This window comes from Chiroxiphia lanceolata, chromosome 9 (assembly GCF_009829145.1).
Source record: "Chiroxiphia lanceolata isolate bChiLan1 chromosome 9, bChiLan1.pri, whole genome shotgun sequence".
NCBI classification, from domain to species: domain Eukaryota; kingdom Metazoa; phylum Chordata; class Aves; order Passeriformes; family Pipridae; genus Chiroxiphia; species Chiroxiphia lanceolata.
The window spans coordinates 13,677,904-13,696,877 of NC_045645.1; the positions used below are offsets into that span (position 1 = coordinate 13,677,904).

Below are 18,974 nucleotides of genomic sequence, written 5' to 3' on the forward strand. Positions count from 1 at the left end.
GGATGGTCCTATGCAGGGCTGAGGGTTGGACTCGATGGTCCTCATTAGTCCCTTCCAACTCAGGATATTCTGTGATTCTATGAGTTAACTGACAGTTCTGTTATTATTTAAACTATATATAGTTTAATATTGATTTATAGCAGAGTTACTAGCTGAACTTTTGTCCAGGTGGCCAAGAAGGCCAGTGACCTGGCTTGTATCAAAAATAGTGTGGTCACAGCCCCAGAGCAGTGATGTCCCCCTGCACTGGGCACTGCTGAGGTACCTCCAGTCCTGGGGTCAGTTCTAGGCCACTCAGACAAGAGACACATTGAGGGACTGGGGCATGTCCAGAGAAGGGAATGGAGCTAGGGAAGGGTCTGGAGCACCAGGAGCAGCTGAGGGAGCTGGGGGGGCTCAGCCTGGGAAAGAGGCTCAGGAGGTACCTGGAGCAGGTATGGCCATGGGGCCTGATCCCCTTCCTGAACTGTGTCCTGAACTGTGTCCCTTATCCTGGAGAATGGTGGATCTTCTACTTGGGCCTATTAAGCACAGTCAGTGAACTGTGGGTAATTATGTTTAACATTTGACTTTTGAAATAATGTTGGAACAGACAAGAGAGAGATTATTGTAGTGAGATTTAATTGACAGAACAGCTTATAAATACTTCCCTCTTTATCTCTGTGTCCAAACGGAGCCCATCCTGCCCATGCATGCAGCACGGCACCTGGAATATGGAAGCCTTCCATCCCAGAGTTATGCTTCCTCAGGAAACACACAAACTATCCCAGAGTCACAGGATCATTTCAGTGGGAATGAAGTATTCACTGGAGCCTCCAGTCCAGCCCCTGCTCGAAGTCAACGGAGGGCGAGAGAAACATGTGCTCAGTGTTTGTGGGATCCTCATGTTCATTATTTATTTTAGCTTTTCATTTCCATCCACCCCTTTGTTCCCCCAAAATGAAGCCACTATAGAGCTTTTTCCTGTGTTTGTCCCTGTTGCAGGCCAATGGACACAGCTTTGTACATATGGAACACGAGAAGGCTGTGCTTCTACTGAAGAGTTTCCAGAACACAGTAGACCTTGTTATTCAACGTGAGCTTACTGTCTAAATATTTTTTATAAATAGTAAATATGTCTAGCCAGATCTAATGTTCAAACAGATTTATACATAGGAAACCAATTTTTGCCAATTGCTGGACCAATGGCAAACAGTAGTGCCAAATGTATAATACTCTATGTTAGTACCAATCATCGGGAAAAATATATTAACTATATAAATATATTGTTCATGTGGCTCCGTATTAGTTTTACTTGTCAGCCTCTGGCTGTGCATTGGTGCGTTTTTTTAATCAAGTTACTTCTTAAAGTCAATTTCATATAATTTCAGAACACAGAAGCACATACAAATCCTTTAGGAATTCTGCTGTCCATCAGAAACACTGCCTCAGAGTTGTATATGCCTTTATAAAGATGAACTATATTAACCTGTACTTCCCATGAAATATTTCTATCATGTCACATACAAAAGTATAGAGAAAAAAATATTTTCATAAACACCTCAAAGAAATATATTAAATTAAATTTAATAATGTTCATTTATTTTCAATGCAAAGATATTCTATGCCTTATGAAAATACCTGTACATATGCCGTGTGTATAGTTGGCTCCGTAGGGATCAGGAACAATTCATATACAGGGTGAGAGACTTCTGAAATTGAACTCTGGGACCTCGGTACAAAAACCCACATGGAAATGGGTGAACTTCCTTTGGAATGGGTTAAAACTTCCTTTAGGATGCGTTAACTTCCTTTGGAATGGGCCAGGTTGGATGGACCTTGGAGCGATCTGGTCTAGTGGAAGGTGTCTCTGCCCATGGCAGGGGATGGAATGGGATGAGCTCTAAGGTCCCTTCCAAGCCAAACCATTCTATGATTCTATGATTCTGACTTCCTTTGGAATGGGTTAACTCCCTCTGGAATGGGTTAATCCCTTTGGTTTGGCACTTCCCATGGATTCCATGTGCACACACTACAGGAGAACCCCGAGGACAGGCAGGTTTGGCGCACAGATGGAGGAAGGTTGTGATGGTGGCAGTAAAACTTCTTTTGTTGCTGCTAATTTTATTATTTCACTTTTTTAATTTCCAATTCGAGGCCCTTTACTCACATCCCCCATTCCCATGGACATTGTTGTGTATCTTCACTGGCTCCAGGCTGGGCCATGCCCTGCTTGGGATATTGCCATCGGAGAGGCTTTATGTGATCCTTGATTTGATCAGGAGTCCTTTACAGGGAATGGGAGTAGGTTTGAGAGCTGACACATCCCAGGGAACAGCAGGTGACACTGAGTGACACCAAGCCAGCCTGGGAGGAGCATTCCCAGCTCAGGGCACAGTGTGACAACCCTCAGGTCCAAGTCCTGGTGCTGCTCCCAACAAAGAGAGTCCTGACAGCTGCTGGTGGTTCAGGGCTCCAGCATGGTTAAACCTGATAGCAAGATGAAAAAAACACAGGGAAACCTCCCTTCAGGTATTTTCAGGGGATCCCATTTCCCTGAGAAAGGGCTGAGGGAGAGCTGGCACCGGGCTTGTCTGTGGCTGGACTCATTCCCACCCAAAAATCCCACGTCCAAGGGTGCAGCCACAGCCCACAGACACAGCCAGGGATATTCCACTTTGCTGCCTCCAAGAGCCACTAGGAATTCCTAAACCTTCCCTCCCTGGCTGTGGGACCTTTTGGAGCTTTGCTGGGAGAGGAGGGACAGAGCTGAGCCCTGGAGAGCTGAGGGGTCCCCCTACACAGGGAGTCCTGCACAGGGCGATGATGGGGGAGGAAAAAGAAAGCAAAAAACCTGCTTTCAAAATGCTTTTTTAAAATTTTTTGAGGAAAAAGCCCAGCCCAGACCCCAGGAAGCCTCCAAGACCCCCCTTTTCCCAGTGCCAGCTCACAGTTCGTATCCAGGTGATGACAAACTACGGGAGTTATCAGCCAGGTGTTCCAACAGCAACAATTTAACATCTTCAAATCTTGCTTTTCGAGATGTTTTATAGCACATCCACGTCTGCATCTGTATTTGGTGGCAGTGCCAGCCCCTGGGAGGGAACAGGAGATGCCAACTGGGTGGCTGTGCCAGCCAGTGGCTCTGAGCAGGGACCAAGCAGGACAATACTGGGGGTGAATGGGGTAGCTGAGAGCAGAGACAAGGAAATCCAAGGAAAATCCAAGGAAAAAAGGAGTATGGAATGTCCAGGATGTTGGTTTGCTGCTGTTAGTGAGCACTTGGAGTGCCTGAAGGGACTCCAAGAGAGCTGGAGAGGGACTTTGGACAAGAGCCTGGAGGGGCAGGACAAGGGGGAATCACTTCCCACTGCCAGAGGGCAGAGTTAGATGGGATGTTGGGGAGAAATTCCTGTCTCTGAGGGTGGTGAGGCCCTGGCAGGTTGCCCAGAGAAGCTGTGGCTGCCCCATCCCTGGGAGTGTCCAAGGCCAGGTTGGACAGGGCTTGGAGCAACCTGGTCTAGTGGAAGATGTCCCTGCCCATGGCAGGGAGTAGGACTGGATGAGCTTTAAGGTCTCTTCCAACCCAAACCAATCTGGGATTCTGTGAAACCTCTCTGCTGTAATATAGCATTAATTACCTTATGCAATCAAAAATGCTTATTTATAGATGTGTATATATCTGGTAAGGAGATTTGCAACAGGAAATGCAAACCCTGTATTAAATTACACACATTTGGATCAGCTGAGACAGGCCACGGTGTCAGACCCGGGTCTGTACAGGGTCAGTGGGGATCAGGGTGGTTATTCCTGGGAATTGTCTGTGGCAGCAGAAGGGCCGGAGCCAGGGTTGTGCTGCCCAGTCCAGCTCAGGACACAGGGGGGGTGGTCCATGTCCTCCCAGCCAGGCAGACCCTGTCCAACAGGATCAGGGTTGGACATGGGTCACACACCGGCACAGGAGGTGACAGGGCTGTGGAGTCAGCACCCACCTTGGCAGGATTTGGCCATAAACATGCAAGAACTTCCACCTCAATACGAGGTAGAACTTCTTTCCATGGAGGGTGGCAGAGCCTGGAATAGCTGCCCAGGGAGGGCATCCCAAATCCACCTGGACGCATTCCTCTGTCACCTGCTCCAGGTGACCCTGCCTGGGCAGGGGGTTGGACTGGGTGATCTCCAGAGGTCCCTCCCAAACCCAGCTATCCTGTGATCCTGTGAACTGGTGGGATTTCACAGTTAGAAATCCCACACTGGGGAAGGTGGGAATTCTCTCTGCAGTCTGAGCTCCCTGCCCATGGCTGGCATGGCCCCCTTCTCTCCCTTCCAGACTCCACAATTCCCTTTTGAAGCGCACAAAGCCGTCTGGCCTCATCCCCTCATTCCCAGGCACTCAGGCCCTGGGTCATTCCCTGTGGCCATGCCGATACAACTTTCCGGGCAGTAGTTTGATGGGATACGGATCCACTGGGGTTTGGGTGCTTGGGAACAAGGCTGTTGGCACCGTGGGCCGCTCCAGGAGCCTGCAGGGCCACCGCCAACCCAATCCCAAAAGGCACCGTTTTCAAATCATGGAATTGAAATAAAAAAAAAACAGAAAAACGTTTTGCCAATCCCCTTCCTGGATGATTCCAGCCGATTTTGTGGAAGTGACTGAATGACACCATTGCATTGTGTGAGGACCCCAGCCCTGGCACTCAGGGCCTTTGTCTCTGGGCTGCCTCGGTGGCTCATGTCCCCCCCTCGTGTCCCCCCCTCGTGTCCCTCCCCGGGCAGGGCACTCGCTCATCACTTCAGTTTTCTACCTGTGAGTACTGTATCCGGTTCAGAACCAACAGCTTCCTTTATTAAAGATTTTACCATTTTATAAAAGACATGTTTAATTATGATGGAGATGGCTGTATTGTAATTAATATTTTGAGATAATTGTGATTTTGAGCTTAAATTATATACAGAAATGGTCATTTTTGTATGTGTTCAAAGATTGCTATATTCCAGATGACTGTACTTTTCAGTTGAATTCCAGTATTCCTGTAAATAAAGCTGAATGAGGAAATATTTACTACTTTATTAACATAGATTGTGAATGTACTTCATGTTTTTTGCAGTAAAAGACTTACTGAACTTGAAAGCTGCTTCATTTTATGGGACAAAAACAAAAATTTTTTTTTTTTGATTTTGTCTAAGGTACTTCAAAAATTCTATTTTAAATCTATTGATTGAGTGCAATCAACTCTCGTCCCTTGGCACATGCAGGTTGTCCCCTCCCCGTGCCCTGTGGGGCCCCGGCCCGTGCGTGGTGTTGATGCATTTTGCAGATGCTTCTGTCCATAGGGAGCCCAGGGACTGAACCGCCGCTGTGCAGTATTAGCAGAGCCATTTTCGGCTTTGGTGTACCCAAATTTTTCAGTATTTAAAAAAAAAAAGTGTTTTGAATAACATTAAAAAGTCTCTTTATTGTATAAATAATAAAAACGTCACCTTATTGTAATTTTTTGGGTCATTTCTTTGCTGTCGGGAAGGATGGAAGGTTTGGGAGGGAGAGGAAGGAGTCATCGTTCCCCACATCCCACTGGAAGTGGGCCTAGAAAATCGGGCAACTCTCCTTGCTACTGTGGGACATCAGATAAGGAATGGGAGTGATGCAGCTGGTGAAGAAAACTCAGTGTTTACTGCTTTTTGGGGACAACTGGTGTATGAAAGGACAGATGTATGGAAACGAGAGGGCTGGGGTTGAGAGCAACAGCAGCTCCATCATCCAGGGAACTGGATCCACCATTCATCACCCAGAGCTGGAGCATGTCCAGGGAAGGGAACAGAGCTGGGGAAGGGTCTGGAGCACCAGGAGCAGCTGAGGGAGCTGGGGGGGGCTCAGCCTGGAGAAAAGGAAGCTCAGGGGGGACCTTCTGGCTCTCTGCAACTCCCTGATAGGAGGGTGGAGCCAGGTGGGGGGTCGGGCTCTGCTCCCACAGAACAAGACAGGAAAAGGGGAAACGGCCTCAAACTATGCCAGGGGAGGGTCAGGTTGGACCTCAGGAGGAATTCCTTCTTGGAAAGGGTGGTCAGGCATTGGAAGGGGCTGCCCAGGGAGGTGGTGGAGTCCCCATCTCTGGAGGTGTCCAAGGAACGACTGGAGGTGGCACTCAGTGCTCTGGGCTGGGTGACAACGTGGGAACGGGGTACAGGTTGCACTCAATGGGCTGGGAGGGCTTTTCCAACCTCAGTGATTCTGGGATTCTGTGGTTCTGTTTATTATTAATACCCACACTGCAGCACCGTTATCATTTAAGGGCATCGCTTTCAGGACATGGAAGCGTGTTTAAACAAGAAAAGTATCTCAGTGTTACTGTCTAGAGAACTTAATTACAGCACATGCTTAAAGAACCTAAGCCAGACATCCAAGGGACACATTTATTATCTCAGTGCAGCTGCCAACACCAGCCACCTTCTTGCCCTCAGGTGAGCCATGCACAAAGCTGGGGGTACTTCTCAGCCTTGGTCACCCCTCACAGCGCCAGTATTTACCACCACAGACCAGGAATAAGTTTTTGGGGAGCAGTGAAAAGAGACCAAAAAAAAGGATACAAAAATCAAAAGTATTCCCTTTCGCCAAAGGCTTTGATTTGACAACTCTCTTCAAAGCTCAGCTGGCCTGCAGAGAGCACCATGGCTCCTTTATCACAAACAGTGTAAACAGAGTGTGGGATGCTGAGATCCCCCTTGGAACATGCATCCAGGGAATGTTTTACAGGTCAGTTCTTTCTTAACATACAAACAGCCTCGTGGATGCTCTGGCCTGGGCAGGAGCAGGAGGAGGGAGCCAGTGGAGCCCCTTGTCCTGTGATCCCTGCTAGCCCAGGGCAGGAGCTGGTTCAGGTGGGAATGCGGCTCCGCAGGTATTCCAGCACTGCAGCTGTGCCCTTGGCCAGGATTGCAGCCCGGGGGGTGCGGAATGGGTTCCCTTCCAACAGCAGGGTCCTGGAAAACAGGGATCTGCACTTAGATAAAGACTTCTTGTAGGCACACACTCATCCACTGCATACAGACTGCTGAATCTTTTGGAATCCCTAAGTAATCCCTCTTCTGTTCTACTAAAAGTTTTAATTCCTGCTTCCCTGCTTCACACCAGCTTGGCTTTAGAGATATATGAATTTTAATTTATGCTAATAAATCAGTGGGGGGTATGACTGCAGCACACACCCCACTACTGCAGCAAGCCTCTGCCAGCAGGAGTGAGAAAAGAACTTCTGGAATGCAGAAACAGAATTCCAGGACGGTTCAGGTTGGAAGGGACCACAATGGGTTCACCTGGTCCAATCTCCCTGCTAAGCCTGGCCTGTCCATGCTGTACCACAGTGTGACTGGACAGGCAACATAACCAAGGCTCTGCCAGGAGCTTCATACAAAACAACACCTTTGACAGTGGTTTGAAATGATGAAACAACTCCTCCAATTCTCTACAATAGTGAGAAATTATGGAAGAAACTGCCTTGTTTTACAGATAGTCAGAGAGACCCTTTTGGGGCACTGAGACTCCACAAACAATATCCTCCTGCCAAGGAGCACTTTTTCCTCTGACAAAACACTCCCTGAAGAACTCAGAATATAACTGTATAAACAGGTCCCCAGTGAAACCACACACCTCAGGTTTTCACAGTTCCCCAGTTCTGGGGGCACATGGAGGAGGTCGTTGTTCTGCAGGTCCAGCGTTCCCAGCCTGTCCATCCCCTTCAGCTGCACCGGGTCGATGGACCCCACCTGGTTGTTGCTGAGCAGGATGGTCTCCAGGGCTGGGAGGTGATACAGGACACTGGGAAACACCTTAAATCTTCAGGAAAAGAAAGGAGGCAAAGCAGGGAAAGTCAGAAACACAAACACAAGGCTTTCAAGCCCACAACTTGTCAGCCAGGTGTCTCCTTGTTTTTACATCACAGGAAAATCATATCAAATTCAGCCCAGTTCTTTTGATTATTATTTTATTAAAAAAATCTAGAGTGTTGCTCACCTGTTAAAAGCAAGATTGATTATCTGCAGTCTTGTCAGTGCTTCCATTTCCTTGGGTAAAGATGTCAAAATGTTGTTTCTGTGTATCAAAGGAAGACAAACAATAATCATTCACTTGCTCAAGGTTTTAGTTGAGAATCCCCAGGACACAACATATTGATCACATCCACGCTGTCTGTGGCCAATTCACTGCCTCAGAAATGGGGCGAGACCATGCCCAGGTACAGCTGCTGGCTAATGCCAGCCAGGTTGGATTCACATTTCTGCCAGGAGGAGACTCAAAGCCTGTCCTCTAAAGATTCCCAAGTATTCCCAGGCACCCAACAACTCCATAAACCTGCCTGGAAATTCAGCTCCTTGGGTTGCAGAGGAAAGCTTAGGAAACTGCCCAGATCCTGAAGCCAAAGTAAATCAGTCAATCACCACACCTCTCCAAAATCTATGGTTTGAGCTAATCCAGATGCTGAACAATGCAAAGAGCATTTCTCAGGAGTCAGGGGAGGTAAGACGACATAAATAACATCTTGCCATGCACTGCTTCTGTTTCCAGCAGTGTGACAAGATCTGAACCTTCACTGTCCTAATTCCCAGGATTTTTTGTGTGTGTGTTTCTTTTGGAGGGCGATGGATGTGTTTTCAAATAGCACCATCTCTCTCCTCACAGCAAGTCTCAGAGTTGGTCCACTTGTTTTTTTGGGTTTTCTTTAACCAAGGTCCAAATTTAGGCTATTTCAGCTCTACCACGGAGGCATTTTGGGAATGAAAACTGATCCCAGTGCTGCAATCCCACTGGAACAGATGGCTGGTTCAGGGAGGCAGGAAAATAAGTTCCCAGGGAAGGAACTCAACACACGCCACCAACCTGAGATCCAAATGTGTCAATTTGTGGAGTCTGCACAGCTCCAGAGAAATAGAGAGATTTTGTTGAAGCCAAGGTTGACATCACAAACAGAGTCTTTCAGCTCCACAATCCTGAAACACAAAAAGGAGATACTGTAATTATGGAAGCTCATGCTTGCATTCTAAGTTATTTAAAAACTGCTTTCTTCTACAAATCAAGGACACATTTTGTTTCTTGACAATTCTGAAATAATTTTGTGAAGATAATGAGATGTCACCTGTGAGAGCTGCTGCTCCTCAAACCTTACACTTGATGAAGGCAAAGCTCACTGACCTACAGTGATTAGGAGATCATGTTTTCTCTCTCTGATTCAGAGAGTAAATTTTACTACAAAAGCCTCCTCAGTAAATGCAGTCAAGAGCTACTTCAGAGACCAGAGCACAGGTGACCTTCACTGCCATCTCCTGACCTGGAGATGTTTTAACACTGACTCTTATCCACCTTCTTCTGCAGCCAAACAAACTGAAAGAAATTCTTTTTTCCCATCTTTTGTTTCTGCTCCATTGTTACAAATTCCAGGAACATTTGCTGCTGCTTGTAGAAGGTCGTTACATTGAGATGCTTTGGTGTAAATTATTTAACAGCTTGAGAAGTTCATTGTAGAACCCCCCAAATAGAATCTCTGGTTTAGCCCTAAAACCAAATGCAATTAAATGAGAAAACACTTCTCTCTCCTGCCTGGATGGGCATGGAATTCTGAGGCAGCTGCATACCCACTCACACCTATCCCAGGGAATGCAACAGCCTCTGATACAGTGACAAAGCACAGGAAGAACAAACACCGGCTCACAAAATCCAGTGTCTAGAGATTGTACTGAAAATGGACTTTTTTCTCCCCTGAGATTGCACCTCTTCAAGCTCTATGTGCTAAAGGTGAAACATTAAGCACACTTGGGTCTGAGAATGGGCATAGATCAATTCCACAATGTGGTGGTGTCCTTAAAAAATCAGTGTTGGTTGTTTTCTTGGGCTCCAAGAGATCCAGCAAATCTTCCTCCTAACACAAAACATTCCTCTAATGCAAAAAGACTAATTATTGCCATCAGTGCCAGAGATTTTCCATGACTCTGGATGACAGAAGTGACTCCAGGCCCCACCTGCACACTCCTGTACAAGACACACAAATGTCTCACTGTATTTCTTTGTACTTTGATTTGTGTGCACACACAGCAACAAAGTGCAAACAGCTTCAGGAAAGACAAGATGCTGACAACAAAGGCAGAAAAGCAAGTCATAGATGAGGAATGACTTTCACACAATACCTTGGGGGCACCTCTTTCAGCTGGTTCTTGCTGAAGTTGACAGTGGCCACAGGGTTGGTGCCCACGGCATCGAACATCTCCTCGGGGATCTCTGCTGCCTGCTTCTCACTGAAGGGAGAAACAGGAGCCAAGTGACACCAGTTCATCATTTCTGGTGATTAACAAGGCATTTTCACCTTCTTTTAGAGAGGATGGCCAGTAGAACAGACAGGTAAATAGCTACAATTTGAAATGCGTGGGCCTGTTGATCAGAAAGCTCCAACCACTGCCCTGTCAGCAAGTATCAGAGAATCCTGGAATCCTGGAATAGTCTGGTTTGGAAGGGATCTTAAAGCTCATCTTCATCCCTTGCCCTAGGCAGGGACACCTTCCACTACCAGGCTGCTCCAAGCCCCACCCAACCTGGCCTTGGACACTCCCAGGGATGGGGCAGCCACAGCTTCTCTGTGCCAGTGCCAGTGCCTCCTCACCCTCACCACCAAGAATTCCTTCCCAATATCCCATCTAACCCTGCCCTCTGCCAGTGGGAAGCCATTCCCCCTTGTCCTGTCTCTCCAGGCCCTTGTCCAAAGTCCCTCTCCAGCTCTCTTGAAGCCCCTTTAGGCTCTGGAAGGGGCTCTAAGGTCTACCTGGAGCCTCCTCTCCTTCAGGATGAACCTTCCAGTTCTCCCAGCCTGTCCCAGCTTCTCATCCACCAACATCCCCAAGTCCTTCATGGTTTTCTTTCCCATTCCCAGCTTAACAAGGTACAGTTAAAAAATACTGAGGAGACACTCACCTACTACAAGATGTTCTGAGACTTACTAAAAATTGTAAAGACCTTAAAAGGTACCAAAAGCATCTGAAGGTTTTCAGCACTTCAGTGAGTTACTGTGAAGTATTTGATATTACAAATGAATAAGTAAACCCCTGCAATCCAAATCTGAGCACAGGAATTAAAGGGGAAAATGCCCAAATACAGCATGATTTGTGAACAGCTCGGTATGTAATAAAGGGAGGGGGAAAAAACCACAACCAAAAAATAGGGGAGTGTTCTTGCAGCTTTAGGAACAGGTAATATTTCCAAACACACACCTGTACTCCAATAATTTCAGTGAGGTTATGGCATGCATGTTCACCCTTGCCTGGCTGGGAAGGGTCATGGCTGTCACAGGAGGCTCTTCACTGGGGCCAGGTCCATCATCTGCAGACAACAGAGGGGTCCAGTCACACTCCTGGGGGATCCAGGAGTCAGGGGTGTGTCCCAGGCACCTCCATCACCTCTTTTACTCCTGGCTCAACTGAAGATCATCTAATTCGGATTATTCCAATAATTTTCTAAGGAAGTTTTTTTGGTGTCCTGGGTTTCTGCTTTATTTGTTTTGAGTTTTTTTAGGGGGGTGGGAGGGAGAGGGGCTAACTTGGATTTTGGAAAAGCAGGTGAGATGTGCTGGTGGCTGCTGCTCTGTGAGGCTCTGTCTCTGTGGGGAAAGGAGCTGGAAACAGGGAGAAACTGGGAATTTGGACTGGAAGTTATGATCTAGAGCACCTACATCCACACCAGCAAACCTGACCACAATTTATCAGTTAAAACAATATTTATAAACATTCAGCACACCCATCTTTGTGAAGCTCCTTCTGATCATTCCCCACAATCCACTTGAAAAAGCTCCTGGACATCTGAGATGGGGATTCCCACCCACCTGAGTAGGATGAAACTTAGCTAGGAGTCCAAACATACCATAAATCCAACTTCCACTCCAAGAAATTCAACAAAACTCTCTGAAAGTTCAGCAGCATTCATGAATTAAAGTCTATCAACAATTGTGCCCAACCACAACTAGTTAATCTCTGGTTAAAGAAGGGCAAAAGGGTAAGAAATAAGCTAAAAAAAGAGGCTTTTCCCAATTTAAACCTCAACAGAAACAGGACCACCAGTGGTTTAGCTCCATAAGAGGCAGAGTAAAACTGTAAGTACTGTTGTACATGCAAGACATGAGCTAATTGTCTTATCACAATTATATTATCTGTTAGACTGAGCTTTTACTCCAGCATTCCATTAATTTTTGTGGAGTTAACATGTCAGATTTGCATGGAAGCTGACATTTGGAAGGAATTTTTTCTGCTGCAGAAGCCTAATTAATGCTGCCATCCTCTGGCAGGTGGGGACAGCCACTGGAAAAGGAACAGTCACACAGCACTGGTAAGAAAAGCTGATGCATCTATAATCAAGGTCCCTTTTAAGTACAAAGATGACGCATATTGAGATTATTTTTAAAATTATAATCCTCAATAAGGGCATGTTTGTTATTCAGTATTATCTAAGATTAAGGAAAAGAACAGAAATATCAGAGCAAATGTTGAGTAAAGAAATCTCTATTATTTCAGGATAACTGGAAGGGCCTGGATTTAAAAACCACTCTCCCTAGGTTCTGATTTATTTTGATTTCTCAGAATCTCTTTAAATGCAATAAATGGAATAAAGCAACATACCTTGGATTTGCTTCTCAGATATTTCAGAAGTTCCTGGGTGCCTTTCTTTAAAAAAGAAACAAAAACCAAGTCACTAAGCAGGGTTTATGCAGCTGGTGAAACAATGCAGAGGGACAATTCCAGCCACACAGGTGGAGCCCAAGCACTGCTGACTAAAAATTCTACCTAAAATCCCACAGGAAAACCCTCCTCACAGTATCTTAGGAACTTGCTTATTTATAACTTTATCAATTCCAGCTGAAAATTTCTGATCTGAACCTTGGGCTCCACAGTTTTAGCTTTTCATGTTTCTCCTGCTGCCCACACTGCGGGGATGCACCAAATGTTCACCTGCAACATAACCAAACTCCAGTGCTTACTTCCAGCAGGTCTCTCCGGATGGTTCTCAAAGGATTTCCCTCCAGTGCCAGGAATTTCAGCTGAGGAAGGTTCCCCAATGTATAAGGCAACCTGCAGATGGAAACAACTCATTCCAAAGCAGCTCCAAACCAACTGCTAAAGAATCTGCAATGGTTTGTCAGATGGGATGCTGAAGCTCAAGTTCAAAGAAAAAGATGCAGAATGACTGAGGTAGGAAAAGCCCTCCCAGACCATCGAGTCCAGCCTGTGCCCAATCCCCAGCCCAGAGCACTGAGTGCCACATCCAGTTGTTCCTTGGACACCTCCAGGTATGAGGACTCCACCACCTCCCTGGGTAGCCCCTTCCAGTGCCTGACCATCCTTTCCAGGAAGAAATTCCTCCTGAGGTCCAACGTGACCCTCCCCTGGCACAGCTTGAGGTCGTTTCCCCTTTTCCTGTCTTGTTCCCCGGGAGCAGAGCCCGACCCCCTCCGGCTCCAGCCTCCTGTCAGGGAGTTGCAGAGCCAGAAGGTCCCCCCTGAGCTTCCTTTTCTCCAGCTGAGCCCCACGCAGCTCTGGTGCTCCAGACCCTTCTTCAGCTCCTCAGACCTCCCCAAAGCACTTACAAGTCAAATGTAAGTCACAGGCAGAACACAGAATTTTTAAGAAAGGCCCAGTTTGATCAGAGCAATCATACAATACAGAGGGTTCCTTCATTTTATGATTAAGTCCTTTCTTAATTGCACCTCCCCCAGTGTGATCCACCAGGAATGAGCTGCCACCAACCATGTCCCCCCCGAGCCCCAGCCCAGCTTTCTCTATTACCTACTGATGTCATTGTTGGCCAGGTCAAGCCGCTCCAGCTTCTGCAGCAGAGTGATCTCCTCGGGGACTGATTTGATCTTGTTGTCCCTGAGTTCCAGCACAGACAGGGAATTCAGGTGTTTCAGATTCTCTGCATTGAGGATTTCGATCTGATTCTCACCAGCATGTAATTCCTATGGGAACAAACAGCACCTACCACTATGGTACTCTGGTAAAATTGCTTTATAACTCATCTCCTAAATCATGACATCAGCAGAAACGTATGATGATGTGGAACAAAAATAGATCTTGATTCCCTTTCTTCTGCCTACGAAATATCAAAGCCTCTGAAGATCCAGAGACATGGGACTGACTCAGCTTTTTTGAACCCACCACAGAACCCTCAGCTCCAAGTCCCATTTCCCAGCCAGGAATAAAGTTGTTCCACTTTTGCCAAGAACTTGTCAACAACTCCTTTGCTCAAGAAGCTTCTGAAATTCAAAGTTAGAGGAAGCTGAAAGGCAGCTCTCATCTCCCTGCTGGAAATGTTTAATTTATAAAGGAAAAAGTGAATGATTCCTTAGCCCAAAGACCATGCGCTGGATTCACCAAGACACTGAACTTCACACACCAACAGGATTTTTGTTAGAAAATGAGGAAATAGCTTGAAATTTTCACTGCTGACTTCAGAGTTGGTCAGTGGAAACACTACAGTAACAGAGACATTCCCTTGGCCCAATCATTTCTCTATCAGTTGAGTAACAAATTCTGATGTTCTTAAACAGGTGATTGTCAATTTTAAATATATCAGGAATTAATTCTACAAAATACTTGGAATACCTGATTATGCCAAAAGGAAAATCAGTACGTTTTTTCTGTAGTTACAAAGAAAAAATGATAATGAACAATGTTAATTTAACCAGAAAATGTTCCCACAGAGAAAAAACAGGCAACACTAGATCCAGTTTTAAGTCATTCCTCTTCTAAATATTTATTTTGCAAATCTGAAAGTTCTGCTACACATTTGTCTTCCAAATGACCTTAAGGTTGAATACCGAGGACAGTAAGAGAAATTGCAAATGGGGGTGTATTAAATAAGAGTTCTAAACACACGACCATTAATTTTTGATCACAGCACTTCACAAAAACTTGTGTTTAAATTAACTGTCATTATTTAAAAGTTTACTACATTGCAGCCATTCCAAGCTCACCTTCAGTAACTTGCAAGAGGGAAACTCTGGCAAGGAACGCAGTTTATTTTTCCTCAGGTAAAGCTGCTCCAGTGATGCCATAGTTGCTAATTTAGAAGGCACAGTTTCCAGGTAGTTTTTGGTACAATCCAGCTGCCTCAAGCCTATGGAAGTAAATGTGCAATGACAAACAGAAACAGGAGAAAATAAAAATAGCTTTCCACAGAAACATAATTATCCGGGGTTTTAAAATAAATGCAACAACATTTTGCCAAACAGAATTTAGAACTAATAATTCTGACCTGATTTTCTTGAGAATGCATTAATTTTAGGGATATATTTTAAAACCTGACTAACATGCACTCATATGAACATAAGCACAAAACTGGCTGTTTGGCATTTAATAGTGTGAGAAAAGTGAGTTACTTTTCATGGCACTGAGATCTGCAGGCAGGTCCTTGAGCTGATTACAGGCCAAATTGAGCCGCACCAAGTTAACGAGCAAAGCAAAACTTGTTGGAATGTCTGTGAGGTGGTTATTGGACACATCCTGCAGACAGAAAAAAAGTGAGAGACTAAGACAGAGATGTTTAAACTATCCCATGGGTGCTGCTAGTGCAAAGTTAATTACTGGCAGAACATTAAAATTAGCTGGCTGACATCTTTAGGATCTCCCTGGCAGAAGTGTGACACAAGAAACAAGTCTCCCATGACTGACAGATCACAAGGGATTTGAGTTTTCCTAAAATATTTGTCAAACCAAGAACAACCAAAAAACCCACTACGTAATAACCGACTTTAGAATGGTCACTGGAATACTCACAAAGTTCTCCCATCAAAGCCAGTGATTCTTAATTAGCTGTAGCAAAACATGGATAAATCTTTCTGCACAAAGAAATATGGTTGAAAAAGCTGATTTACCAGTTCCTCCAAGCTGAGGAGCTGCCCCAGACCCTCGGGGAGGTGGCTGAGCTCGTTGTGCTGCAGCAGGAGGCTTCTCAGCCTGGGCAGCTGCAGCAGCTCCTCAGGGAGGCTCTGCAGCTTGTTGTGGCTGGTGGGAAAACATGGGACACAAAGGGAAAGAACAATCACTAAGGAGTTTTTGGGAATACGATGCACACAGAACACTCATGTTCCACAGCCTGTACACATCCTGCTGGTCAGGACACGGCCACCTGTAAGGAAAACCTGTCTCAGGCCTCTACAATGGATTAATTTCCTGGGAAAATTAATTACCTTCACTTATTTGTTCAAGAATAGTTTTAATCCTAATCTGAATTTACAATATTCCATCTGGATGTGAATTGTTCTGTTTATACAGTTCACACAGTGGCAGCATAACCTTTCCTTGAGCACAAATTTACAAAATTACCCCAGTAAACAGAAGATTCTGAACTTTCCAGCATGAACGAGACCTAGACAATTACTTACAATGTGAATTATTCATGGCAGAAAGTGTTTTATCCTCAAAATTGCCACACTGAATCAAATGAATGTTATTTTGTGAGATTATTCAGAATATCACTGTTTTCACCTTCCAAGAGACTTGACTGAGTATCAGTGAAAACAATTCCAACAAACCCAAGATCACCAGTTGTGATCCAAAACTTAGAGTTCTCAAGATAATAGTATTCTATAGTTAATAATCTGGAATTAATTTTATGAAAGAAAGTTTGATATCCTGCAATCTCTCATTCACACATGAAAGTCAGTGTAATATTTCTCTTTTTTGTCATGTAACACATCCTTACCTGACATCAAGTTTCTGGAGATTTTCTAGTTGTCCTAAAGCAGAAGGAAGTGATGTCAGTTGATTATCATGCACCTAGAAAATAGTTTTTAGAATACAGTTACTAATTTGTGCCTTGTAGGGTTTTTTCCCCAGAAAAAAGCCAACCTGATCCACACAGTAATTCTGTACACATAGAACTGCAAAATTGTCCTTAACTGCCATCAATGCCCAGAGATTAGAGATGAAGGAGAGTGCAGGAAAGGGGTTGCACTCCCAGTAACAGCTCTTCCTAAGTGTCCATAACAGAACTTCCAGATCTTTCCACAGGACAGGACCCTGGAGCTGACTTGATCCGCGTGGGTCCCTTCCAGCCCAGGACATTCACGACTCTATGATTATACACTACAAGTGTATGAACAAGACCATTGTCAGAGTGACCTGTAACAATCTCTTCTTTATCCTGAGAATCAAAGAATTACAAAATAATATAATATAAACATAAATAATGTATTTTTAAAGGCAGTGGGTTTGTGGACACAGAGCGACACCCAGTCAGAGGCAGCTCTGCCAGCACTGTGCTGGTTCAGGAGCTGGTACTGTGCTCACTTGTTATTCCAAAAATCATGGAGCCCCAAACTGATTTGGGTTGGAAGGGATCTTAAAGTCCACCCTATTCCATCCCCCACCCTGGGCAGCGGACACCTTCCACTATCCCAGGTTGCTCCAAGCCCCATTCAACCGGCCTTGGACACTTCCAGGGATGGGGCAGTCACAGCTTCTCCGGGCAACCTGTGCCAGGGCCTCACCACCCTCACAGGGAAGGATTTCTTCCCAATATCTCATCTAACCCTGCCCCCTTCAGCATAAGGGCCATTCCCCCTTGTCCTATCCCTACATGCCTGTGAAAAGACACACCAGCACCACTTCTGCAGGGAAATGGAAAACCAGTCTAAGACAAGTTTTCCCCACCTCCTCCATGGAAGTAACATCTGACCAGGGCTCCTTGTACTCACTCCAGCACGGTGAGGGCAGGGCAAGCAGCTGCACATCCTCCGAGAGGCTCTGCAGCTTGTTGGAGGCAAGATGAGCTTGGTGAGCGTCTGTCTGCTCCCACCAGCGATCCTGCAGCTCCGAAGGACAGATTCTGCTGGGCCTCCTCCGGAATGTCCCACATTGATCCGCCACACATGTGGAGGCACTGCCACACACACATACACAAGTCAGTTGGATTGTTCGGGAACTATTCTCGAACTCCTCTTATACAGAAATCATAGAGTGGTTTGGGTTGGAAAGGGCCTTAATGGTCACTTAGTGTTCCACCCTCCTGTCATGGGGTATGAGATACGTATATACACAGACAGATGTATGTGTACACATATGTACACAATTAGATATACAGACAGATACATGTATATATAAAATATATACTTATACAGATGTAGATGTGTGATATATACACATACAGAGATGGACCAGACAGTTAGACAGACAGCGATGTATATACATATCTATACAGTCAATGGTGTTCTAGACACGTTTCCAGAGCGGACAACAAGAAGCTGATGGAAATGCGCCAGAAACAGACAAAAAAATAGTTCCTTGCAGACAGATGGCAGAATACCGGTCGCTGCCGTTCCCCGTGTGCCGCCCCCGCCCTGCCCTCCCGGCGGTGTTGGGGCTCCCCGGCAGCCCCTCCGGTGGTGCGGGGCTCGGGCGGTGCGGCCCGGCTCACACACCGTCGCGGAGACCGCGTCCCGCCAGGTTGAGCTGCCCGCTGCGCCGCGCCGCCCGCAGCAGCCCCTGCGGCACCGGGGCTCCGGCTCGGCCGCCCGCCCGAACCCCGGCCCCAAGCGGGGCCCGCCCGGCCGCGCCCGCCGCGCCGCCGCCATCGCCCTGAGCCCCGCGCGGGGCCCGAGCCGGGCTGGGTCCGCCCGCCCAGGAGGCGGGCCGAGCGGGCCCCTCGGGCGGGCCCGGCCCAGCCCCAGCCCCAGCCCCGCCGCCATTTCCCGCCCCGCGGAGCCGAAATGGAGCCTCGGCACGGCCGTGAACGGGATCGGGTAACGGGGGTGTTCGACACGGACACACGGGAACAGCAGAGGCGCTTTTGACACCCAACCTCGATAGAATCCCAGAATGGATTGGCTTCGAAGGGATCTCGGAGCTCATCCCGTTCCACCCCTGCCATGGGCTGGGACACCTTCACCAGCCCAGGTTGCTCCAAGCCCCGTCCAACCGCGATATATAAAAAATATTCCAGATGACAAACCCTGAGCACAAGTACATGAGATTCA

At 46.5% G+C, this 18,974-nt stretch overlaps 2 protein-coding genes across 2 annotated transcripts in view; one reads left to right on the top strand and one right to left on the bottom strand.

Moving 5' to 3' along the window:
- The window catches only part of LRRC7 (leucine rich repeat containing 7), a 115,861-nt gene extending 112,654 nt beyond the window's left edge, over positions 1-3,207 (top strand). Inside the window, 1 exon segment of the mRNA XM_032696379.1 lies at positions 985-3,207. Coding sequence (XP_032552270.1) covers positions 985-1,092 — 108 coding nt within the window. The 3' untranslated portion in view covers positions 1,093-3,207.
- Positions 3,208-6,376: 3,169 nt separating this feature from the next.
- On the bottom strand, positions 6,377-18,572 carry LRRC40 (leucine rich repeat containing 40). Its single transcript, XM_032697104.1, is given in 20 exon segments — positions 6,377-6,957; positions 7,622-7,807; positions 7,985-8,062; positions 8,846-8,900; positions 8,903-8,955; positions 10,147-10,254; positions 11,221-11,357; positions 12,619-12,663; positions 12,978-13,068; positions 13,783-13,955; positions 14,973-15,115; positions 15,378-15,501; positions 15,873-16,002; positions 16,703-16,776; positions 17,693-17,716; positions 17,719-17,805; positions 17,807-17,851; positions 17,853-17,881; positions 18,420-18,497; positions 18,500-18,572. Coding segments are annotated over 20 exon segments (1,839 nt in total). The 3' UTR covers positions 6,377-6,851.
- Positions 18,573-18,974: the final 402 nt, after the last annotated feature.